The sequence below is a fragment of the Melospiza melodia genome, chromosome 20 (assembly GCF_035770615.1).
Source record: "Melospiza melodia melodia isolate bMelMel2 chromosome 20, bMelMel2.pri, whole genome shotgun sequence".
Taxonomy (NCBI): domain Eukaryota; kingdom Metazoa; phylum Chordata; class Aves; order Passeriformes; family Passerellidae; genus Melospiza; species Melospiza melodia.
Window position 1 is genome coordinate 2,831,863 of NC_086213.1, and position 24,570 is coordinate 2,856,432.

Here is a 24,570-nt window from a genome sequence, read left to right on the forward strand (position 1 = left end):
TTCAGCCCTGACCCTCAGTGCTCTCCCTCTCCTCCAGGGCCGTGCTGCTGCCTGGAGACCACCATGACAGACTCCAAGTACTTCACCACCACCAAGAAAGGTAAGGCAAGGAGCAGGAATGTCACAGTTCATCCCAGATCACCAGCTGGTTCTCACTCCTGTATAACCCATGTGGGGAGGGCTGGGGAGCTCCTGTGGGAATGCCCTGGGATGCTGTGGCTCACACCTCACCCTGCTCCTTGCTCTGGAGCAGCTCCTGGCTGCTGTGGGGTGAGGACACCTTGTCCCCAGCCCCCTGGGCCCAGCCAGGGCTGCTGGCAGCTGGTGATCAGCTTTAGCAGCTCAGGAGCTCCCCTGGGCAGCACTCAGGGCCTTAAGCACTCTCCAGAGCAAGGAATTAATGTGAGAGAAGCCATGTGGCATCTTCCTCCTCAATCTGCCAGCCCAGGAGGGAGTAAGGAGCTCAGCCTGGCTGCAGGAGATGCTGCCCTGGGCTGGTGGGGGCTGCCACAGGCAGGGAGGGATTTGGGAGCCACATTTCCACTGAGGAGCAGTGCCCAAAATCCATCCCTGGGAAGGGTAGGGCCTCATGGGGCTGGGATGATCACCCCACAGCCAAAACCACCCTCTGGATAACCTCATCCAGTGCCTGTGGGGTGCTCCTGACTCCTGCAGCATCTCATCCCTGTGGATGAGGATTCAGCAGGAGGTGAATATTCCATTCCCATGGGTGAGAGCTGAGCCCCCGGAGCAGCCCCAGCCCTCAGTGGGTGTTTGGGAAATTAAATCTCTCTTTTCAGGGGTGGCAGAGGACCCTGTCACCCAGCAGAGGTGTGCTCAGCTTTGAATTATTTACTTCAGGCTTTTCAAATTAATTCTATAAATAGGTAAGACATTTATTTGCCAATTCAAGGAAACGGGTTTTTTTCAAATTAAGCCGAATTAGGCTTTAAAATTGGTCTTCATATGAAAAATAAACTTCAAATTTAGTCTTGAAAAATTCTCTGGTCAAGTTTGGCAACCAAATCATGAATTGTGATAGATCTATGGGAAATGAGTTGAGATAATATTATTGTGAAATCTTGAGCCAGCTTTAGAATTAATCAGTTTCCAACTTTTCAGTTATGAGAGGTTATGTGTATCTTACTTGCCAAATAAACTCAATTATAGTCTTCAACATTTTCCACTAATCCCTGAGCTGCCACTTTTCCCATTTCTCCAGGGGAGATATTTGAGCTGAAGGCTGAGCTGAACAGTGACAAGAAGGAGAAGAAGAAGGAGGCTGTGAAGAAGGTGATCGCCTCCATGACTGTGGGCAAGGACGTCAGGTGTGTGCTGGGAATGGAGCCTGGAATGTCCTGAGTGGGGAGGGACCCCCAAGATCATCCAGGGCAGCTCCAAAACCCCATCCTGGGCATCCCTGGCAGTGCTGCCCAAAGGCTCCTGGAGCTCTGGCAGCCTCGGGGCTGTGCCCATTCCCTGGGCAGTGCCAGCACCCTCTGAGGGAAAAACCTTTCTCTGAAATTTACCCTAAACCTCTCTTTCATGCTGTTCTCCCACGTGCCCAAGCCCAGCTGGTTTTGGATTTTTCCCCCTGTTGCTTGCAGGGGGGTTTCCATGCTGCTTTTCCCCCAGGATTTGGGCAAGGATGTCAGGTGTGTGCTGGGGCTGCACCTGGAATATCCTGAGTGGGGAGGGACCCCCAGGATCATCCAGGGCAGCTCCTGTCCTGCCCAAAACCCCACCCTGGGCATCCCTGGCAGTGCTGCCCAAAGGCTCCTGGAGCTCTGGCAGCCTCGGGGCCGTGCCCATTCCCTGGGCAGCCTGGGCAGTGCCAGCACCCTCTGGTGCTGAGGGAAATTCCTCATGATCTTCCCATTGGGGCTGGGAACTGAAGAGTGTGTTAGGAACCAGGATATTGCCAAAGCACTCAGTGAAAAGGCCTGGTGGGCTTTACAGGGAGTTCAGGCTTCTGGGAGAAGAACTTTTCCCTTAAATTTACCCTAAACCTCTCCTTCATGCTGTTCTCCCATGTGCCCAAGCCAAACCCAGCTGGTTTTTGGGTTCTCTTTTCCCCCTGTTTCTCCAGGGGGGTTTCCATGCTGCTTTTCCCCCAGGCACACCCTGGCTGCAGCTCTGCCTCCTGGAGTGCAGGCTGTGGCCACGTGGCCACCTGGCAGGTGGGGGCTCTCCTGGCTTTTGTTGTAATCTGGCTAAAAGAGGATTGGTCTGGCTGCCAGATCAGTTTGTTGGGATTATTCCCACTTCCTTTGTGTGTTGCTAAAAACAAGCAGACCCCCTTGGAGGGCTTGTGGCAGTGCCTGGGTGCTGATAAACCCTTTACAGCCTCTCCAGTCCAAAAGGTCAGGCAGCTGCTGCTGTTCCTGCTTCCTTTTCCATCTGGCTGAGCTGCACGTGGCTCCTTCCGTGCCTTGTCCTGCACAGACCTGTCCCAGCACAGGCAGCATCAGCAATTTGATTTTCATGGTGCATTTGAGAGTAAATGGAGGGAAAACACATCAGGGTTTGGAGAACTGGGGCATCCTGGCTCCCAGAACAGCAGCAGGGAGTGTCCATCTTGAGACCATTGTAGAAATCACATGGAAATGGCAGGAGCTTCCAGGGCTTGAAGGGGCTTAAAAAAGGAGGGGGAGCAGCTTTTTATATGGACAAATAGTGACAGGACAAAGGAGAATGGCTTTGAGCTAAAAGATATTTAGATGGGATATTGGGAATGAGGAATTGTTCCCTGGCAGGGTGGGCAGGCCCTGGCACAGGGTGCCCAGAGCAGCTGTGGCTGCCCCTGGATCCCTGGCAGTGCCCAAGGCCAGGCTGGATGGGGTTTGGAGCACCCTGGGACAGTGGAAGGTGTCCCTGCTATGGCAGGGGGTAGAACCTGATAAATTTAAAGATTCCATGGTTCCCAAGCCATTCCATGATCCTGTGGCTGTGTCAGCCCATCTTTTTCTCTGTTTCAGGCTGCAGGGAGCAGCTTGCTGAGCTCACTGCTCCCCAGGAGGTGCCAGCAAAGCCTGGTTTAACCCGGGGTGAGACCAGCCCAGGTGGGCAGCAGCTTTGCAAAACCCAATTCCCTGGATTTAGGAGGGCCTTAGGTTTGATCCTGGCTGGTTTGTGGAGGTGGAGAAGCTTCCAAGAGCCTTGGGACATCTGTCAGGGTGGAATAACCCCTGGGATCTTGATTGCCTCCCCTGGGGTAGTTTAATTGTATAATTGGTCTGTCTTTGGATGAAACAGCATCTCTGGTACCCCATGTTGGGCAGCCCCAGCTCTGTGCAGGCAGACCCACTGCATTCCCCTCCATCCCAGCAGAGTCTCCTGGTGCTCCAGCCTCACCCAGGGGAGGGGGGCTCTTCCTTTTGGGCACCATCCTGTGATGATGCATAAAGTCCTGGGATATCCTGAGTTGGAGGGGATCCACAAGAGTCATCCAGGGCAGCTCCTGGCCCTGCACAGACACCCCAACAACCCCACCCTGTGCCTGAGGGAATTGTGCAGCACCTTTTCCTGGGGCAGTGGATGTGCCCTGGAGTGGGAGTGCAGCAGAGCCATGTGGGAAAGCTCAATTTTGGTCCATCAAGGACAAGTTTTGATACAGACCTGTGACAGTGTTCACAGGGGCCTGAGGATGAGGGAAGAGACGAGGATCTGACTCCATGTTTCAGAAGGCTTGATTTATTATTTTATGATATATATTATATTAAAACTATTCGAAAAGAATAAAAGAAAGGATTTCATCAGAAGGCCGGCTGAGAATAGAAAAAGAAGGAATGATAAGAAAAGCTTGTGTCTCAGACAGATAGTCCAAGCCAGCTGACTGTGATTGGCCATTAATTAGAGACAACCCATGAGACCAATCCCAGATGCACCTGTTGCATTCCACAGCAGCAGATAATCATTGTTTACATTTTGTTCCTGAGGCCTCCCAGCTTCTCAGGAGGAAAAATCCTAAGGAAAGGATTTTCCATAAAAGATGTCTGTGACACAGACCCATTAAAAAATCCACTGGGGAGGGGCATTTCAGCCATGTCTGCTGCAGGGTGGGCTCAGGTCATGGAATCATAGAATCATGGAATGGTTTGGATGGGAAAAGGTCCTCCAACCCCCTGCCATGGCAGGGACACCTCCCACTGTCCCAGGGTGTCCCAGCTTCAATGTCCAGCCTGGCCTTGGGCACCGCCAGGGATCCAGGATGGGCACCCTGTGCCAGGGCCTGCCCACCCTGCCAGGGAGCAATTCCCCATTCCCAATATCCCATCCATCCCTGCCCTCTGGCACTGGGAGCCATTCCCTGTGTCCTGTCCCTCCATCCCTTGTCCCCAGTCCCTCTCCAGCTCTCCTGGAGCCCCTTCAGGCCCTGCAAGGGGCTCTGAGCTCTGCCTGGAGCCTTCTCCTCTCCAGGTGAGCACCCCCAGTGTTTCCTCTCAGGAGGGAGCTGTGTTCTCCTGGCTCTGGGAGCAGGATGATCCATGGGAGGGGGATCCATGGGCAGCCTGGCCGTGTCCTGCCTTCACTGAGCTCTCTGTGTTCCAGCGCTCTCTTCCCCGACGTGGTGAACTGCATGCAGACAGACAACCTGGAGCTGAAGAAGCTGGTCTACCTCTACCTGATGAACTATGCCAAGAGCCAGCCAGACATGGCCATCATGGCTGTGAACACCTTTGTGAAGGTGAGGGGACAGGGCTCTGCGTCATGGGGCCACAGGGGACACCAGGTGCCAGCTCACTGTGCCAGGCTGCAGATCAGGGAGTGTGGCAGCTTTCCCAAGCCTCTCCCTTCCTGAGGAGGGGCTCTGCAAGCTCTAGAAAACAGATTGTATTTGTCCAGTAATGCAGAAAGTCAGTTTTTGGCAGCTGTCCTGTGCCACTCTCTCTGTGAGGGTGTGGGCAGCTCCCGTGATCGAGAGCTGTCATGTGAATTTATGGGCTGAGAAATCCCTCGTGATCTTCCCGATGGAGCTGGGAACTGAGGAGTGTGTTAGGAACCAGGATTTTGCCAAAGCAGTCAGTGAAAAGGCCTAGTGGGCTTTAGAGGGAGTTCAGGCTTTTTAGGGAGGATAAACCCCTCATAATAATTCCAATATGCATTTCCAGCATCAGGTTGGTTCAGGTACCTGGTGTAAGTGATGAGGACATGGAATTCCTGAATGGATTGAGGAGTTGTGGGAGTGAGGATTGGTGGTGTTGGAACTCAGTGGGTACAGGCCAAGAGAGAAACTTCTCTTGGGTGACTTATTCTCAAGAGTAGAACATGAAAACCTCGGGATTTGAACCCAAATCCTCCTGGACGACCTGAACCCCCCTGGAGATAGCTGAGGAGCCCAGGATATCCTGTGCCATTCACATTCTCTGAAAAAAATCCCTCCACCCAGGGTTTTTCTCCTGGGAAGGTGAAAGGCAGCGAGAGAAGCCTCAGAGAAAAGGAGAACAATTCTTATCTCATTTGCTTCTCCTGTGTTGTGCTGGTGTGGAATGTGTTTGGAGATTGTTCACCCACAGGTGATTGTTCCATTGGACTCTGCTGTGAGTTGTTTTCACTCTTTGGCCAATCAGGGCCAAGCTGTGTCAGGACTCTGGAAAGAGTCAGGAGTTTTCATTATTATCTTTTTAGCATTAAGTATCTTTTCTGTATTCTGTAGTATAGTATACTATTCTTTAATATAATATTGTATCATAACGTAATAAATTACCCTTCATGGAGTCAGATGCATCATTCCTTCCTTTGTCAGGGCTCCTTAATTGCAATAGTAAATTATTGTAAATTATTGTAAAATTATTACAATACTATCCACCCTCCCCTGTGGGTGTGTGCTCTCTGTTAATGGAGTGACAAAACTATCTTTTGTATCTTTAATAGGAAAATGGTCTAGAAGTTTCTCTCTTCAGTTAAGTGAAAAGACATCTCATAAGACTTAAGAGACTTCACCTCAAACTTAAGGATAGCTAATTAGAGAAAGGCTAAAAAGTCTTGGTTAGACAGTTAACTAGAAAAAGGAATGAACAAAGAAGCTAATAGTTTTTGTAAAGTGTTTTACTAAGAGCAAAAAAGTCTGGCACTTAGCTCAGTTTTTCTGTTTGTTATTTTGCTTTTTATTAAACTCCTTTGTTTCTAACACTGCAACAACAGGAGCCATCCTGCTGATTATTGTGCCTCCAAAAGTAGCTGAGCTATCTTGGGTTATTGGAATAATTACCAATATAGCCAGATGGGTGCCTGACCTTGTCTGGCCCTGCTGCTGAACCAAATAGCGGCACTGTGGTGTTTCACCCCACAGACACCTTTGGCTGGCTGGGTGTGTGGTGTTTCACCCCACAGACACCTTTGGCTGGCTGGGTGTGTGGTGTTTCACCTGAGAGACACCTTTGGCTGGCTGGGTGTGTGGTGTTTCACCCCACAGACACTTTGGGCTGGCTGGATGTGTGGTGTTTCACCCCACAGACACCTTTGGCTGGCTGGGTGTGTGGTGTTTCACCCACAGACACCTTTGGCTGGCTGGGTGTGTGGTGTTTCACCCCACAGACACTTTGGGCTGGCTGGGTGTGTGGTGTTTCACCCACAGACACTTTTGGCTGGCTGGATGTGTGGTGTTTCACCCCACAGACACTTTTGCCTGGCCGTATGCTGTAGCTGGGCACATGGAGGCAAGTCCAGGCTTGCAGGAGCTCAGGTTTACCTTTGGTGATGGTGAAGGAAAGGAGTCAATTCTGATGGAGGGTTTGGATGCAGAGCTTTATTCTGGCCCACAGGCCTCTGAATGCAGCACCAGCTCCAGCAGAACTCCCTGAGCCCGTGGTTGCTGCTCCTTTGAACCCCGGGGAGAGGGGCAGGGAAGGGGCAGGGAGCCACCAAGCAGGGACAGGAGGGGAGGGACAAAGGGACAAAGGACACCTGGATGGCCCAATGCCCCCCAGGGGTAGAGAGCATCTTTTGAATCTGCCAATCACTTCTGGAATGCCAGAATTGACAGACAGTGCTGGGATGGGAAAGGAGAGGTGACTGACACACCTGGCAGGGAATTATCAAGGAGGCCTCCAAGGTTCTGAAATCACACCACAACACTGCCTGTGTTACAGGCCTCCTAGAGCTCCTTAGCCCTATCTCACAGCTCCTCTGCCACCCCTGCAGGACTGTGAGGACCCGAACCCGCTGATCCGGGCGCTGGCCGTGCGCACCATGGGCTGCATCCGCGTGGACAAGATCACCGAGTACCTGTGCGAGCCCCTGCGCAAGTGCCTCAAGGACGAGGACCCCTACGTGCGCAAGACGGCCGCCGTCTGCGTGGCCAAGCTGCACGACATCAACGCCCAGCTGGTGGAGGACCAGGGCTTCCTGGACACCCTCAAGGATCTCATCTCAGACTCCAACCCCATGGTGATTGGGCTTTGCCTTCTCTGCCTCCTCTGTGTCCAAATGGCCGTCACTGCTCTCCCGTCGTGTTCGTGTCCAACTCCGGTAGCAGCGTGCGGCTGCAGTGATGAGATTGTGTCCAGCCAATGGCAGGAGAAGCAAACGAGAAAATTCTTGCCTTTTTTCTTGCCTTTTTTTTACCTTTTTTCTTGCCTTTTTTTTAACCTTTTTTCTTGCCTTTTTTTTTTTTGCCCTTTTTCTTGCCTTTTTTTTGGCCTTTTTTTAACCTTTTTTCTTGCCTTTTTTTCTTGCCTTCTTTCTTGCCTTCTTTCTTGCCTTCTTTCTTGCCCTTTTTTCTTGCCCTTTTTTCTTGCCCTTTTTTCTTGTCTTTTTTCTTGTCCTTTTTTCTTGTCTTTTTTCTTGCCCTTTTTTCTTGCCTTTTTTGCCTTTCTTCTTGCCTTTCTTCTTGCCTTTCTTCTTACCTTTCTTCTTGCCTTCTTGCCTTTTTTTTGCCTTTTTTTACTTTTTTTCTTGCCTTTTTTTTGCCTTCTTTCTTGCCTTCTTTCTTGCCTTTTTTTCTTGCCCTTTTTCTTGCCCTTTTTTCTTGTCTTTTTTCTTGCCTTTTTTGCCTTTCTTCTTGCCTTTCTTCTTGCCTTTCTTCTTGCCTTCTTGCCTTTTTCTTGCTTTTTTTACTTTTTTCTTGCCTGTTTTTTGCCTTTTTTCTTGCCTTTTTTTACCTTTTTTCTTGCCTTTTTTAACCTTTTTTCTTGCCCTTTTTTTACCTTTTTTCTCTCCTTTTTTCCTACCTTTCTTGCCTTTCTTCCTTGCCTTTCTTCTTGCTTTTTTCTCACCTTTCTTGTCTTTTTTTCTTGCCTCCTTTCTTGCTTTTCGTCTTGCCTTTTTTTTCTAAAACTCCTAAATTTTTAAAAAAATCTCTTCATTGTTTAGCACGAGAGTCCATTTTATTTCCCCCATGCCAGGGGAGGGGGAACAGGAGGAAGAGGCCCAGGAGCCCAAGCAGAGCCCCAGAGAGCTGAGAGCAGAGAGAGAGCAGCCCCGGGGCCAGGGGTTCATCAGGTGTCCCATGGGAGGAGTCTTAGGATCAGATTACAGGAAAACTCCACAAACTCCCTTCCTCCCAGATTGTCTTTTTGGTGTTAACAAAGAACTTCTTGAGAGCTTTTGCTTCTCAGGACTGCAGGCTGTGCTCCCTGCCCCATAACCCTGTGTCCTGGACAGAGGGTTTCTTCCATCCCATGGCTGTGTGTTATTCCTCTGTTCCCAGTGGGAAGGAGGCTGCTCCAGGTGGCTCAGGGCAGAGGGAAGCTGCTGCTTGGTTCTGATACCACAGAGCCAGTGGCTTTTGCCTCTGGTTTTCCTGCCAGCTGGGTTTTGGCTTCCCTCCCTTTCCCCGGGCATGGGGAACTTTAAAACCACCTTTCCCCAGGGTTTCTCTTCCCACAGCCTTTCCTGCTTTTCCAGCCTTACCCTGGGTGTAGTGTTGAGCCCCAGGGGCTGTGTGGAAAGCTCTGGGGCTCCTCAGAGCTGCCTGGGGAAGGGAACTGGGCAGGAAGCCAAGGCTGGCTCCGTGGAACACGTGGGAGCCATTGGAGATGCGGCGTGGGTGGTGGGAGCGTGTGGTGGGGATGGCTCATCCATCCCCCTCAGATCTGCTGTGAGGAGGGAGAAGCTGGAGCCCAGATGTAGGTGGGATGTGAGGGGTTCGCAGTGAGGAGGCAGCTCCTCCCCTCACACCACATTTGGTGTCACCAATCCGTGTCCTGTCCCCCCCTGGCAGGTGGTGGCCAACGCGGTGGCGGCGCTGTCGGAAATCGCGGAGTCTCATCCCAGCAGCAACCTCCTGGACCTCAACCCCCAGTCCATCAACAAGCTGCTCACAGCCCTCAACGAGTGCACTGAGTGGGGCCAGATCTTCATCCTGGACTGCCTGGCAAACTACATGCCCAAGGATGACCGGGAAGCACAGAGGTGAGGGCACAGGCAGGGCTTGGCACTGCCCCTTCTCCTCTGAGGAGAGTCTTCATCCTCCTGACCCTGCTGCAGGAGGTGGGACAGCAGGCATCTGCTGCACCTGTGCCTTGGGCATGGCCATCTGGAGCCTGCCCTGGTCCTGTAGCGAGCCCTGGCACTGGGATTGTGCTCCTTGAGCTGCTTAAAATGTGGCTGTAGGGGACAATGGGCACCGGGGAGCCCCGAAACGGGGTCACTGCCAGAGGGTTCTGCAGGGCCTGGGGAATAACCTTCACTGGGGCATTCAGGAGCCAGCTCAGCCTCTTTGGGAAGGTCCCAAGTGGCACTCAGCTTTCCTGCAAGTCCTTCCTCCATGCTGGCAGGAGTTTTTCAGCAGGAGGAAGGGCTGGGATCATTTCCTCTCCCTCCTCCTCGCCCTGGCAGCATCTGCGAGCGGGTGACACCGCGGCTGTCCCACGCCAACTCTGCCGTGGTGCTCTCGGCTGTCAAGGTGCTGATGAAGTTCATGGAGATGCTGTCCAAGGACCTGGATTATTATGGCACTCTCCTGAAGAAGCTGGCCCCACCACTGGTCACTCTGCTGTCTGCAGAGCCCGAGCTGCAATACGTGGCCCTCCGCAACATCAACCTGATCGTGCAGAAGAGGTGGGTGTCCATGTGTCCGTGTGTCCCCTCTCAGCCACAGGTGCTTCAATCTCCCTGACTGCAGCAGTGTCACACACATCCTGTAGGGTGATTTCTTCTCTGTTACTTAAAATCCAAGGAGAGTTATGGAATTGTGGAATGGTGGTTGGGAGGTATCTTAAAGCTCATCTCATCCCGTCCCCTGCCATGGACACCCTCCACTAGAGCATGTTGCTCCAAGGCCTGTCCAACCTGGCCCTGAGTCAGTCAGGTGAGGGAATGAGCAGGGAGCTAAGCTGGGCTCTTCAGTTTAATGTATCCTTTAGTTTAATTTATTCTTTATTTGGGGCAGCAAAGGATGGCAAAGCCAAAAGCTGTGAGACTTTGGAGTAGTCCCTCCGTGTCTAGGGAGGGATTTTTGTGCTGCCAGCTGCTTTCTCCACAGTTGTCCCCTTTGAACAAGTGCTCAGAGTCCTTTTGTCCCTTTGCTGATCTAAAATCCTGGAGGTGGCTGAGGCCCCACACGTGTGCCTGGAGCAGCAGTGGCAGCTGGAGAGCCCCAGCCCAGTCAGATGATTTGTTCTCCTCCCAGTCAGCACCGTGGTCGTCTCTTAAAAATAGCAGCAATTTCTGGGAGAAATGGAAAGCAATTAGTGTCCCTGGGAGTGGGAATGTGGAAGACAGCTTGGAGCTGGACCTGGCCTAGCTCTTTCCCAGCTTAGAGAGAGGGTGAGCTGGTGAGAAAGGTCCAGCCTAGCCCTGGGGTCTGGATTTGTGTCCCTGCTCCCACTGAAACGTCCCTCCAGCCTTGGCAGGACAAACGTCCCCCGTTGCCTCACGTCTGGCCCGTGTTTGTGACAAGGTTGTGCTCTGTCCCCCGTGTGCCAGCAAAGGGGAGCCAGGGGACAGAATCCTGGGGGATAACCACGGTGACTTTGATTCCTTGGCATTGAATAGGCCCCCAAAACCTTGGGATTGGGGTGGGAGTGAGTGCCTGTCCCCCCTAACGCTGCCTCTGGCTGCCCCAGGCCCGAGATCCTGAAGCACGAGATGAAGGTGTTCTTTGTCAAGTACAACGACCCCATCTACGTCAAACTGGAGAAACTGGACATCATGATCCGCCTGGCCTCCCAGGCCAACATAGCCCAGGTCAGGAGTGGGGCTGGGACACCCAGGGCCACCCCAGGGCCACCCCAGGGCCAGCCCAGCTCTGCTGGGAGCAGCTGTCCCACCCTGGGGCTCGTGCTGGGTCACTGCCCCTCTCTCCTGGTGGCTGTGCCTTGCTGCCAGGCTGTCACTGTGCAGTGTCCCTCTCTCCTGGTGGCTCTGCCAGTCTGTCACTGTGCTGTGCCCTGCTCTCCTGGTGGCTGTGCCACTCTCTCCTGGTGGCTGTGCCTTGCTGCCAGGCTGTCACTGTGCAGTGTCCCTCTCTCCTGGTGGCTGTGTCCCTCTCTCCTGGTGGCTGTGCCCGTCTCTCCTGGTGGCTGTGCCTTGCTGCCAGCCCCTCACTGTGCTGTGTCCCTCTCTCCTAGTGGCTGTGCCCTGCTCTCCTGGTGGCTGTGCCAGTCTGTCACTGTGCTGTGCCCTGCTCTCCTGGTGGCTGTGCCTTGCTGCCAGGCTCTCACTGTGCTGTGCCCATCTCTCCTGGTGGCTGTGCCAGCCTCTCACTATGCTGTGCCCCCCTCAGGTGCTGGCAGAGCTGAAGGAATATGCCACAGAGGTGGATGTGGATTTTGTCAGGAAGGCGGTGAGAGCCATCGGCCGCTGTGCCATCAAGGTGGAGGTGAGGGCTGGGACATGGCTGGGCCTTGTGGCACCTGTGGGTGGGCAGGGTGGCACTTCCCAGCACATGGTGGCCATCTCATCCCAGGAACTGGCAAGTTGGAGCCTTCCCAGGCGTGGGGATGAGCCATGGTTGTTCCACAGGGATCATTGGGGTGCCAGGAGGTTCTTCCATCCCCTTCTCCTTTGCAACTGGAGCTGCTTTAGGATCCCTGCCTAGAACAGGGCCAGGAATGCAGTGGGTGATACCAGTGGCTTGTTGGGGACCAGAGTGGAGCTGAGAGGGAGCTGATCCCTTCCTGAAGGGCTGGGAGGGAGCTGATCCCTCCCTGAGGGGCTGGGGCTGAGCTGATCCCTTCCTGAAGGGCTGGGAGGGAGCTGATCCCTTCCTGAGGGGCTGGGAGGGAGCTGATCCCTCCCTGAAGGGCTGGGAGGGAGCTGATCCCTTCCTGAGGGGCTGGGGCTGAGCTGATCCCTTCCTGAAGGGCTGGGAGGGAGCTGATCCCTTCCTGAGGGGCTGGGGCTGAGCTGATCCCTTCCTGAGGGGCTGGGAGGGAGCTGATCCCTTCCTGAGGGGCTGGGGCTGAGCTGATCCCTCCCTGAAGGGCTGGGGGGAAGCTGATCCCTTCCTGAGGGGCTGGGGCTGAGCTGATCCCTTCCTGAGGGGCTGGGAGGGAGCTGATCCCTTCCTGAGGGGCTGGGGCTGAGCTGATCCCTTCCTGAAGGGTTGGGGGGAAGCTGATCCCTTCCTGAAGGGCTGGGAGGGAGGTGATCCCTTCCTGAAGGGCTCAGGGGGAGCTGATCCCTTCCTGAGGGGCTGGGAGGGAGCTGATCCCTCCCTGAAGGGCTGGGGCTGAGCTGATCCCTTCCTGAGGGGCTGGGAGGGAGCTGATCCCTTCCTGAGGGGCTGGGAGGGAATCCATCCCTTCCTGAGGGGCTGGGAGGGAATCCATCCCTTCCTGAGGGGCTGGGAGGGAATCCATCCCTTCCTGAGGGGCTGGGAGGGAATCCATCCCTTCCTGAGGGGCCACTCAGAGGCTTTGCTTCCCTGTGGGGATAATTTTCCAAAGGAGATTGTTAAAAACCTCCCTGGAAAGGTGTCTCTGTACGGCTGGAACGCTTCCCATGGGGAGAGAGGAGCTGTGGGGATGTGCAGAGAGGATGAGGAGGAGCCACACCGGGATGTGAAGGGCAGACCACACTCAGTGTCCCCCGTTGTGCTGTGGGTTGGGATAGGGGGGGATAGGAGGCAGTGGCAGGTTTGGGATGGGAGGGGGGCTGTCCCTGTGTGACCCTGTCCCTCTGGCAGCAATCTGCAGAGCGCTGTGTGAGCACCCTGCTGGACCTCATCCAGACCAAGGTGAACTACGTGGTGCAGGAGGCCATCGTGGTCATCAAGGACATCTTCCGCAAGTACCCCAACAAGTGCGTGGGGGCTCCCTGGGCCGTGGCTTCTCTGGGGTGCTCCTGCTCCTACCTGAGCTCTTCCCTCCCCTCTGTGCTTGGGGGGCCACAAACTTGGTGGGATGAAGCCCCCACAGCCTCCCCACAGCACAGGTGGCTTTGGATTTCTTTATCCCCGGCCCCAGGATGGTGGCAGTGCCAGATGCAGGCACTGAAATGGAGAGGAGGTGCCAGGGATGTGCAGGTCCCTTGTGTCAGCAGAAACTGTCCCTGGCTCTCAGTCCAGCTCCTGGTGCTGCAACAAGGGCAGCAGGAGGAGAGCAGAGGGGAGGGAATGTTCCAGCTGAGCCAGGATGAATAGGCAACTCTATAATCAGGAAGCTGGGCACTAATAGTGGTAATAAATACTAATGAACTGAATTGGTAACGAGCAGAGCTCTGCAGGAGTAGCCCTTGGCTCCAGGCTCATTCAGGAGCAGGGAATGTGCCCTGGCATCAGTGTGGGCACTGCCCACGGGGTGAGGGGCCAGCCCCAGGCAGGTGGGACATGGTTTGGAGTTTGGGTGGATCAGGATTCGTGTCTCCTGCTCTGGCTGAGCTGTGTCCTGCTCTCCTCCCCTGGGGAAGGTACGAGAGCGTGATTGCCACGCTCTGTGAGAACCTGGATTCCCTGGACGAGCCCGAGGCCAGGGCTGCCATGATCTGGATCGTGGGCGAGTACGCCGAGCGCATCGACAACGCCGACGAGCTGCTGGAGAGCTTCCTGGAGGGCTTCCATGATGAGAGCACCCAGGTGTGCCAGGGACCTCGGGGTGGCACTGGGAAAGAGCTCCCAGGTGGATCAGGGCACAGTTTGCTCTGAAGGGATTGCTTGTGCAGGTGCTTGGGGCAGGTTTGGGTTAGGATGTGGAGTAACCTGGCAGAGTGGAAGGTGTTCCTGCCCATGGCAAGAGGGGGAATGAGGTGGGATTTGAGGTCACTCTCAGCCCAAGCTGTTCCATGTTTCTGTGAAAGGCCACTGTGGTGTTGTCCCAAGTGCCTTCCCTGCTCCATGGTTGGGAGGCACCAGGCAGGGGCCTGGTAATGCCACCGTGCCAGCACAGATCCCTGTGGAGCTGGAAAATGAGCAGGGGGAGCAGTGCCTGCCCTGTCTCCCAGGGCAACTGAGGCCAGTGGGTTTGCCTGTGGAGTTCTGGAGGGTTTCCAACTCTGGAAAACTCTGCAAAACACCCTGTAACCAAGTGACAGTGAACAGGGCAAAGTCTACAAATGCTGAGCAGCAAAGGCAGAGATCCAGGCCCCTGAGAGGCTGGGAGGGGAATTCCTGCTGCTTATCCATGTGGAAGCCAAAGGATGCTCTGGCCTGTGCCCTGTGGGACCGTGTAAGCTGCTGCCAAGATCCTGCCCCATGGGTTTGGGGTCAGCCTGTGTCTGAGGGTGAGGAAATGGGCTGGAAAGGGGCTGGTGAGGTGCCCTGATGTGTCTCTGCCACTGACATGGTCACTCTGCCTTTGGTCCCTTGAAAGGCAGGTTGGAGTTAGGTCCTGGGGCAAATCCATGTGTTCCTGCATGAACACAGAGTGACCTGTCTGTCTGTCTGTCCCTCCCAGGTCCAGCTGCAGCTGCTGACAGCCATCGTGAAGCTGTTCCTGAAGAAGCCCACAGAGACACAGGAGTTGGTGCAGCAGGTGCTGAGCTTGGCCACACAGGTGGGTGACACCTGGGACAGCTTCCCAGGGCTTCCTATCCCCTGGGACAGTGGGAATGGCCTGGTCATGTGGCAGCAGGCAGGGAATTGGAGCTCAGTTCAGAATGGTTTGGGTTGGGAGGAGCATTAAGGATCCTCTTGTTCCAGCCTGCAGGGACACATTCCAGTGTCCCAGATTGCCCCATCCAGCCTGGCCTTGGGCACTGCCAGGGATCCAGGATGGGCACCCTGTGCCAGGGCCTGCCCACCCTGCCAGGGAACAATTCCCAATATCCCATCCATCCCTGCCCTCTGGATGGGCAGGATCTCCCTCCCCTACCCACACCCTTTAAACACCAACAAACCACCCAAACTAAACACCAATTTTCCCAAACCCATAACTCCCTCCAACCATTTCAACAACACCCATAACTCCACCTCTCAACCAATCAATCACTCACCACAGAAATTCCACAACAATTCCTCAGAGACTCATTAACACAACTCAGAGCCACAGGGAGCCATTCCTGTGTCCTGTCCCTCCATCCCTTGTCCCCAGTCCCTCTGGGAACGGTGACATTGGGAAGCCTGGGGAGTGTGGGCACTGCCACGGCTCAGGAGGCACCTTTGGCCTCTGGGATCCCTCCGGGCAAGGCTTAGGTGGGGAAAGCAGCTCTGAGTAGCTCTGTAGTAGCTGCAGCTGCTCTGAGTCTCTCTGTAGTAGCTGCAGTTGCTCTAAGCAACTCTGTGGTAGCTGCAGCTGCTCCAAACAGCTCTGTAGCACGTTTAGTTACTCTGAGCAGCTCTGCAGGAGCTGCAGTTGCTCTGAGCAGCTCTGTAGTAGCTGCAGTTGCTCCAAGTATCTCTGTAGTGGCTGCAGTTGCTCTGAGTAGCTCTGTAGTAGCTGCAGTTGCTCTGAGTATCTCTGTGGTAGCTGCAGCTGCTCCAAACAGCTCTGTTGTAGCTGCAGTTGCTCCGAATATCTCTGTAGTAGCTGCACTTGCTCCGAGAAGCTCTGTAGTAGCTGCAGTTGCTCTGAGTAGTGCCGTAGTAGCTGCAGTTGCTCCGAGTAGCTGTAGTTGTTCCGAGAAGCTCTGTAGTAGCTGCAGTTGCTCTGAGTAGTGCCGTAGTAGCTGCAGTTCCTCCGAGTAGCTGTAGTTGCTCTGAGCAGCTCTGTAGTAGCTGCAGTTGCTCCAAGTAGTTCCCTAGCAGCTGCAGTTGCCCCGAGCAGCTCTGTAGTAGCTGTAGATGTTCTGAGTATCTCTGTGGTAGCTGCAGTTGCTCCAAGTAGCTACAGTTGCTCCGAGTATCTCTGTAGTAGCTGTAGATGTTCTGAGTATCTCCGTGGTAGCTGCAGTTGCTCCGAGTATCCCTGTAGTAGCTGCAGTTGCTCTGAGTATCTCCGTGGTAGCTGCAGTTGCTCCGAGTATCCCTGTAGTAGCTGCAGTTGCTCCGAGTATCTCCGTGGTAGCTGCAGTTGCTCCGAGTATCCCTGTAGTAGCTGCAGTTGCTCTGAGTATCTCCGTGGTAGCTGCAGTTGCTCCGAGTATCCCTGTAGTAGCTGCAGTTGCTCTGAGTATCTCCGTGGTAGCTGCAGTTGCTCCGAGTATCCCTGTAGTAGCTGCAGTTGCTCCGAGTATCTCCGTGGTAGCTGCAGTTGCTCCGAGTATCTCTGTAGTAGCTGCAGTTGCTCCGAGTATCCCTGTAGTAGCTGCAGTTGCTCTGAGTATCCCCGTAGCAGCCGCAGCTCCCCATGGCTTCCCAAAGGACTCGGACAACCCCGACCTGCGGGACCGCGGGTACATCTACTGGCGCCTGCTCTCCACGGACCCGGTGGCCGCCAAGGAGGTGGTGCTGGCCGAGAAGCCGCTGATCTCGGAGGAGACGGATCTGATCGAGCCCACGCTGCTGGACGAGCTCATCTGCTACATCGGCACGCTGGCCTCGGTGTACCACAAACCGCCCAGCGCCTTCGTGGAGGGCAGCAGGGGCGTGGTGCACAAGAGCCTGCCCCCGCGCACCGACTCGTGAGTGCTCCTGTCCCCGCCCCGCGCTGGGCTCCCCGGGGCTGTGCGTTATTGGGATAATTAACAATGTAGCTGGACAGGGTGTGCCTGAGCTTGTCCGGCCTTGCTACTGAACCAAATAGCGGCACTGTGGTGTTTCACCCCACAGACACTTTGGGCTGTGGGTGTGTGGTGTTTCACCCCACAGACACCTTTGGCTGGCTGGGTGTGTGGTGTTTCACCCCACAGACACTTTGGGCTGTGGGTGTGTGGTGTTTCACCCCACAGACACTTTGGGCTGTGGGTGTGTGGTGTTTCACCCCACAGACACTTTGGGCTAGCTGGGTGTGTGGTGTTTCACCCCACAGACACTTTGGGCTCTGGGTGTGTGGTGTTTCACCCCACAGACACTTTTGGCTGTGGGTGTGTGGTGTTTCACCCCACAGACACTTGGCTGGCTGGGTGTGTGGTGTTTCACCCCACAGACACTTTGGGCTGTGGGTGTGTGGTGTTTCACCCCACAGACACTTTGGGCTAGCTGGGTATGTGGTGTTTCACCCCACAGACACTTTGGGCTGTGGGTGTGTGGTGTTTCACCCCACAGACACTTTGGGCTGGCTGGGTGTGTGGTGTTTCACCCCACAGACACTTTGGGCTGGCTGGGTGTGTGGTGTTTCACCCCACAGACACTTTGGGCTGGCTGGGTGTGTGGTGTTTCACCCCACAGACACTTTGGGCTGGCTGGGTGTGTGGTGTTTCACTCACAGACACTTTGGGCTGGCTGGGTGTGTGGTGTTTCACCCCACAGACACTGTGGGCTGGCTGGGTGTGTGGTGTTTCACCCCACAGACACTTTGGGCTGGCCGGGTGTGTGGTGTTTCACCCCACAGACACTTTGGGCTGGCTGGGTGTGTGGTGTTTCACCCCACAGACACTTTGGGCTGGCTGGGTGTGTGGTGTTTCACCCCACAGACACTTTGGGCTGGCTGGGTGTGTGGTGTTTCACCCCACAGACACTGTGGGCTGGCTGGGTGTGTGGTGTTTCACCCCACAGACACTTTGGGCTGGCTGGGTGCTGCAGTTCGGCCCATGGGGACAAGTCCAGGCCTGCAGGAGCTCTGGTGGTGCTGGGATGGAGCCTCCCCGCATAACAGGGGCTGCTCCTCAGGTTTCCCTCTGGCAGAGGAGCTTTGAGGCGATGGTGAAGGAAAGGAGTCGGTTCTGATGGAGGGTTTGGATGCAGAGCTTTATTCTGGCCCACAGGCCTCTGAATGCAGCACCAGCTCCAACAGAACTCCCTGAGCCCTGCCCCTGCTCAGAACTCCCTGGTTGCTGCTCCTTTAACCCGGGGAGAGGGGCAGGGAAGGGGTAGGGAGCCACCAACCAAGTACATAGTAGGAGGTCTTAAGGGACAAAGGACACCTGGATGGCCCAATGTCCCCCAGGGGTAGAGGGCATCCTTTGAACTCTGCCAATCACTTGATGCCCTTCTGAAATGCCAGGACTGATAGATGGTGCTGGGAGGGGTCAGGGTGGGGAAAGGAGGGATGATGGGCACACCTGGCAGGGAATTATCAAGGAGGAACCTGGGGTATCTGAGGCAAACCATGACAGCACACCACAACAGTGGATGGAGGGGTGGGATGTGGGGCTGCTGTGGGGCCACTGGGCTCAGAGCTGAGCCCCCATCCCCAAGGGAGGAGCAGGGCTGTGTGGGTTCAGTCCTGGCCTTAAAAAGCTGAAGAAGTGATCTTAGTGAAGGTGATCTCCACTGGGATTGTAGAGATTCCCAGTGATCTCTGTGGGAACGTGTTGGGAGCCAGGATGGGATGGAGGGTTCAGCTGGGCCAACCCCTGTCTGCAGCTGGAGCTGCTCAGCCTCTCCCTTCATTCCCTGCAGGGGTGAGAGTCCCGAGAGCCCGGACACAGCCCCGTCAGGAGGGCCAGCAGGAGATCAGCCCTCTGTCATCCCCACCCAGGGGGACCTGCTGGGGGACCTGCTCAACCTGGACCTGGGTCCCCCCGTGAGCGGGCCCCCCATGGCCACCTCCGCCGTGCAGATGGGCGCCGTGGACCTCCTGGGGGGAGGCCTGGACAGGCTGGTACGTCCAGAGCTCCCCTGCTCCTTCCCTGGGTCCCTCCTCAGGGGTGGCCTGGACAGGCTGGTACGTCCAGAGCTCCCCTGCTCCTTCCCTGGGTCCTGCCTATCCCCTGGGCATCCTGCTGGGCTTGATGGTGCCTCTGCTCTGCCACAGCACAGACTTGTCAGCCCGGGGACATCTGGGCTGGTTCGTGGCTGCAGTGGGTGAGGGCAGAGGGCACCGAACCCCCATTTGTGCTGCCATTATCCAGTGGCACTTCCCTGTGCCTTTTCTCTCTGTTGGTGTGGATGTTCCCTCTCTATGTGCTGTGCTGCAGGAGTGGCTGCTCTTGGGGGTCCCTCTCTGACCCCCAAACTGCTGCAGGGCTGGCCAGGATGTGTCCCCTCGCAGCCTGTGGGGTGTCCCCTGTGCCAGCAGATCTAGAGGTGACAGAGTGTCCTCCTGGGAATGCAGGCCAAGCAGGGGTTTGGCCTCGGGGTGAGGCAAGATGGAAAGCTCTCCCTGTGTGGGAACACCTGCCCTGTGGGTGCTGGAGATGGGCCAGGCTCCCTGAAGGAGCAGAGTTTGGAGTTTGCTCCATGACTCATGAAATGCAGCCCATCTATCCCAAGGGGAGGCAGCATTGATGCCTTTCCTGTTTTGTAACCCTGCAAGTGCTGCCCTGGCACCTTGTGGCTCCCAGGGATTGGTGATGGGCTGGCACTGAGGCTGGGAATGAGCTCTGGCTCTGTCCCCAGGACATGGACAGACAGACAGATGTGTCAGAACTAACCTCTGTCCTCTCCTCCCCTCCTCTTCTCTCTCTCTTTTTGTCTCTTCTCTCCTGGCTTCTCTCTGCATGTGGCTGGCTCTTCTCTCCACCTTGCCTGCTTCTGCTTGGAGATGGGGGACGAGTCTGAAGGGGTATGGATCCTGGATCACCCCGTGCCCACCCCGTGCCCACCCCGTGCCCACCCTGGCTGCCCCTGCTCCCCCAGCCCAGGGACACCTCGCTTCCCTCTGGGGACACCCATGGCCCTCAATGCTCCTGGTCTGGGACCACTGGAGCACCCCAACTCCTGCCCCACACTGCTGCCTCCAGGGAGTGCCAGAGGGGACATTTTGGGGACCCCTGTGCCCTCAGCCCTGCCCCTGCTGATGCCCCTCTCTTCTCTTGCAGCTGCGCAGCGATGTGGGAGGCAGCCCTGCTGTGAGTGTGCCCTCACACCCAACCCCTCTCATTCTCTGCATCCTCCTCCTCTTCCTCTTCTTCCTCCTCCCATCCCCCTCCCCGTGGTGCGCCCTGTAACCCCTCCCTTGTCCCCACAGATGGGTGGCGGCAGTGGCAGCTTCACAGCAGCTCCCAGCACCACGGCACCCACAAACATGGGGGCACCCCTTGGCAGCGGCCTGGGCGACCTCTTTGACCTCACTGGTGGCGTGGGGACCCTCTCAGGATCCTATGTGGCCCCCAAAACGGTGAGTGGGGCAGGGTTAAGGGGGCACAGACCCCGTGCCCACCCCCTGGGGGAGCTGGGGCAGCACCAGAGGCTCTGCTGTGGGTGACACCCCAAGGGTTTCCTGTCTCTCTGTTGCCCAGGTGTGGCTCCCTGCCATGAAAGCCAAGGGGCTGGAGATCTCTGGCACCTTCAGCCGCCAGGTGGGCTCCATCTCCATGGACCTGGTGCTGACCAACAAGGCCCTGCAGGTCATGTCTGACTTTGCCATCCAGTTCAACCGCAACAGGTGAGTCCCACCCGGGCTGGCTCACCTGGCATCCCTGGAGACCCTGCCCAGAGCAGAAGAGGGTGTGAGGAAGGAGCTGCAAGGGCTGGGAACAGCCTCTGGTGATGACCCTTGTGTCTCTGATGGCTGTGGTGGTGATGAGCACCAAACCAAAGCCTCTAAGAAGTTGGCTGAAGAGGCTGTTCCTCAGGGTCCTGTTGGTTGTCCTGGGGAAGCAGTGCTTCCTTTTCCCTCCAAGGCACTGAGGGAATGCTGCAGGAATGCCACACGTGGCTGGAGGAGGAAGGGGAAGATTTGAGGCTGGGCAGGGCAGGAACCAGCCCCATCCTGGACAGTGCAGGGACAGTGAGGGGAGTCCTGGGATGCCCAATGAGGAAGGCAGGGAGCACCAGGCTTGGATGGGGACAGCACCCTGTGCCATTCCCTGCTGTCCCCTCCCTGACCCCTGCCCTCCCTGGTGTCCCCCAGCTTCGGCCTGGCCCCAGCAGCTCCTCTGCAGGTTCATGCACCTCTGGCTCCCAACCAGTCCGTGGAGATCTCCCTGCCCCTCAACACCGTGGGCTCCGTCATGAAGATGGAGCCCCTCAACAACCTCCAGGTGGGGAACACGGGGCTGTCCCCTCCTGGGGACATGGGGACAGGGCAGGGGAGAGATCCAGAGGGAGGTGGGACAGCAAGGACCAGGGGCTTGTGCAGTGACACCTGGCACCAGAGGGATGGGGATGGGATGGGAATGGGGATGGGGATGGGGATGGAGAATGGGGAATGGGAATGGGGATGGGGATGGAGAATGGGGAATGGGAATGGGGAATGGGAATGGGGAATGGGAATGGGGAATGGGAATGGGAATGGGGATGGGATGGGATGGGATGGGATGGGATGGGATGGGATGGGATGGGATGGGATGGGATGGGATGGGATGGGATGGGATGGGATGGGATGGGATGGGGATGGGACATTTTGGGATGGGACATTTTGGGATGGGGATGGGATGGGACATTTTGGGACGGGACATTTTGGGATGGGGTTGGGACATTTTGAGATGGGATGGGACATTTTGGGAACCTGAGGTGTTGAAATCCCCGTGTCCTTCCTCCCCAGGTGGCAGTGAAGAACAACATTGACGTCTTCTACTTCAGCACCCTGTACCCCCTGCACATCCTGTTCGTGGAGGATGGCAAGATGGGTGAGTGGGGTGACCATGGCTGCAGCAAGGTGTGCTCTGTCACCTGTCCCTAGGTGCCATCCCAGCCCCTGGAACCTTCTTGATCCCATTGGCTGAGCCCCCCAAGAGCAGGTGGCTGCCCTGAGGCTGCTGGGGCGGGTGGCAGGGTGACACACCTGGGCTGCCATGTCACCTGTGTGGTGTCACCTTTGTGGTGGCCGGTCTGGCAGCTCCCTCAGTGCTTATGTCCTCCCTCCCTGCAGAGAGACAGACGTTCCTTGCCACCTGGAAGGACATTCCCAATGAGAACGAGACCCAGTTCCAGATCAAAGACTGTTCCCTCAACGCAGGTGGGTCCCACCCCTCACAAGGACCTGGGTCACACTTAACTCACCCTGTCCCCAGGTGCCACATCCACGTGGCTGTTCAATCCCTGCAGGGAAGGGGACTCCAGCACTGCCCTGGGCAGCTGTGCCACCCTTTCCATGAAGAAATTCCCCCTAATTCCCTAAAACCCACTCTGAGCCTCTTCCATGACGAGGAGGGGAGGAGGTGGGGCAGGAGCAGCTCCAAGGGGAGCAGGGGCTCAGCCCAGCCCCTCAGCCTCTCTCTCCCATCCCAGATGCTGTGAGCAGCAAACTCCAAGGCAGCAACATCTTCACCATTGCCAAGAGGAACGTGGAGGGCCAGGACATGCTCTACCAGTCCCTGAAGCTCACCAACGGCATCTGGGTGCTGGCAGAGCTGCGGATCCAGCCCAGCAACCCCAGCTTCACGGTACATCCCATCCCTGCCTGCTCCCAAACCCGGGGCTGGGGGCACATCCCTGCTCTGGGACCTCCCCTGGTGCCAGCCCTGCTGTCCCTGTGTCGTGGGGAGGGTGGCACTGCTCCTCTGGGGACAGCTGAGGGACACACGGCCCACCCAGCTCCATGGAATCCCTGAGCAGACATCTCTCCACACCTCACCCATGAGCCACCCCGGTGTCCTGCTGTCCCTGTCCCCTCCCCTGTCCCTGGCAGCCTTTGGGGAGGGTGGGGCCAGCTGTGTCACCCTGACTCCTCTCTCTGTGTCTGTCCCACCGCCCGCCCTCGCCGGCCTCGCTGCTCTTGCAGGATTTGGAGGTTAGAGATTGGTTTTTCCCTGGCTTTGGGCTCTCCCTGGCTGCTGCCTGGATATTCCTCCCTTTCCCAATGTTTTTCCCTGCCCTGGCAGTCTCCTGGTGCCTCCTGCCTCTCCTTCCCAGCAGGGCTGGCACAAGGAGGGGACGTTTCCAAGGGTTGGGATGTCCCCATCGCCCTGCTGGTGTCACTGGGGATGAGGATAGCTGAAAATCCTTATCCCAGAGCATTCTCCACGAGCTTTCCCTGCTTGAGGAGCTAATTGATTTGCGAATTATGTCATATTTAAGCAAACACCTGAAGGACCTCAATCCTCTTTGGAAAGGAGGATGTTTTTGGGGAACCCTTCACTTCCCTGGACCGCCAGGCACTGAATCCAATCCCAAAAGCTGCAGTGTTGTCCCTGCCTGTTCCCTGCCTGTGCTGCATGTGGATGGCTGTGCCCTGGGAGGGCTTGCAGGGCTTTAATTACCTTCTTGCAGCTGCAATCAGGAGCTGGAGTGCCCCGTGGGAGGGAGGGAGCTGCAGCATGCAGGGCTGTGCTTTGGGGCTGGGGGCTCTCCAGCATGGGGGGGATGCCATGACCCCGCTGTTCCCTCTCTGCCCACAGTTATCCCTGAAATGCCGAGCACCAGAGGTGTCCCAGTACATCTACCAAGCCTATGAGACCATCCTGAAGAACTGAGGTGCTGCTGCAGCCCCTCTTCCTCCTCCTCCTCCTCCTCCTCCTCCCGTCCCATTCCCGCCCGAGGGAGCAGGGCTGGATCCGTGTGCATGTCCCCTTCCCCCTGCCCAGGACCCAGCCCCTGGGCTTCTCCCTGTCCTGGGGGAGCAGAGGGGGCAGGGGGCTGTGCCCAGTCCTGCATCCCTGCAGCAATCCACGTGTGAGTGATGCCCTGTGCTCCTCCTGGTGCTGCTCCCTCCACATCCCAGAAACCCCAGCTCCTGCTCCTGGCTCTCATGGAGTGCTGGCTGCTGGTGGGTTCAGCATTCCAAACCCTGGGAATAGCTGCTGGGGGGGCCCAGAGTGCTGTGGGATTGGCTGCAGACCCCCCTGGAGCCCTGGGATTTGGGGCTGGAGCAGGTAGGAAGCAGCTTTGGCTCTCCCTGGTTCAGCAGAGCTGTGGGTGAGCCCTTCACAGAGGATCTTCTCCCCCTGGGCGCCCTTCCCAAAGCTCCCAGAAGGGCTTGAGGGTCCCACACTTGAGGCTGTACTTAAGGTGCAGGTTCAAAAGGGCTTTTCCAGCCCCTGCCAGGGGGCCAGGAGGGCTCTGAGTGTCCCCTGTCCCCCAGCCCAGCCCCACGGCTCCCTCTGCTCCCCCCTGGGTGCTCCCCTGGGGCTCCCACTGCTCCTGTCCCCCCCAAATCAAGCCATGGGTCCCCCCCTCCCTGGAAGCAGGAAATCTCTAATATATGAAAGATAAATATATTGTAATGTTCACTGCTCTGAGGGAATGTTGAATAAAGGTGACACCAGCGCACGGGACACTGCTGGGGTGGCCATGGCCCGGTGACCCCGAGGGAAGCAGGGTCCTGGGAGCTTCCTGCCAGCCCTGCAGGGCCAGATCAACCCTCCCTGTGGCCTCTGGCACAGCAA

The 24,570-nt window shown here is 56.4% G+C and overlaps 1 protein-coding gene and 1 non-coding gene across 4 annotated transcripts; both read left to right on the forward strand.

Moving 5' to 3' along the window:
• Positions 1–7: 7 nt before the first annotated feature.
• On the forward strand, positions 8–24,414 carry AP1B1 (adaptor related protein complex 1 subunit beta 1). Of its 3 annotated transcripts, XM_063173363.1 has the most exons (22): positions 8–100; positions 1,223–1,328; positions 4,552–4,687; positions 7,144–7,389; positions 9,164–9,354; positions 9,781–10,002; positions 11,010–11,130; positions 11,669–11,764; positions 13,073–13,188; positions 13,795–13,960; positions 14,778–14,876; positions 16,622–16,881; positions 18,761–18,962; positions 19,845–19,865; positions 20,122–20,151; positions 20,271–20,420; positions 20,542–20,687; positions 21,156–21,285; positions 21,789–21,873; positions 22,116–22,202; positions 22,475–22,629; positions 23,584–24,414. In XM_063173363.1, exons 1-22 carry the CDS (start codon positions 64–66, stop codon positions 23,656–23,658), a joined length of 2,877 nt encoding a protein of 958 aa, XP_063029433.1. In that variant the 5' UTR covers positions 8–63; the 3' UTR covers positions 23,659–24,414. The 3 variants fall into 3 exon arrangements, with proteins under 3 accessions (XP_063029433.1, XP_063029434.1, XP_063029435.1); XM_063173364.1 differs by lacking the exon at positions 19,845–19,865; XM_063173365.1 differs by lacking the exons at positions 19,845–19,865; positions 20,122–20,151.
• On the forward strand, positions 20,772–20,876 carry LOC134427599 (small nucleolar RNA SNORD125). Its single transcript, XR_010030206.1, has one exon. It is a non-coding gene; the product is annotated as a small nucleolar RNA SNORD125 (small nucleolar RNA).
• Positions 24,415–24,570: the final 156 nt, after the last annotated feature.

Bases quoted from the DNA above. Each gene is read 5' to 3' on its own strand.
- AP1B1 (XM_063173363.1), top strand. From the start codon at position 64: ATGACAGACTCCAAGTACTTCACCACCACCAAGAAAG. The intron at 101-1,222 runs GTAAGGCAAGGA...CCATTTCTCCAG, and splicing joins CTTCACCACCACCAAGAAAG to GGGAGATATTTGAGCTGAAG. The intron at 22,203-22,474 runs GTGGGTCCCACC...CTCCCATCCCAG, and splicing joins AGACTGTTCCCTCAACGCAG to ATGCTGTGAGCAGCAAACTC.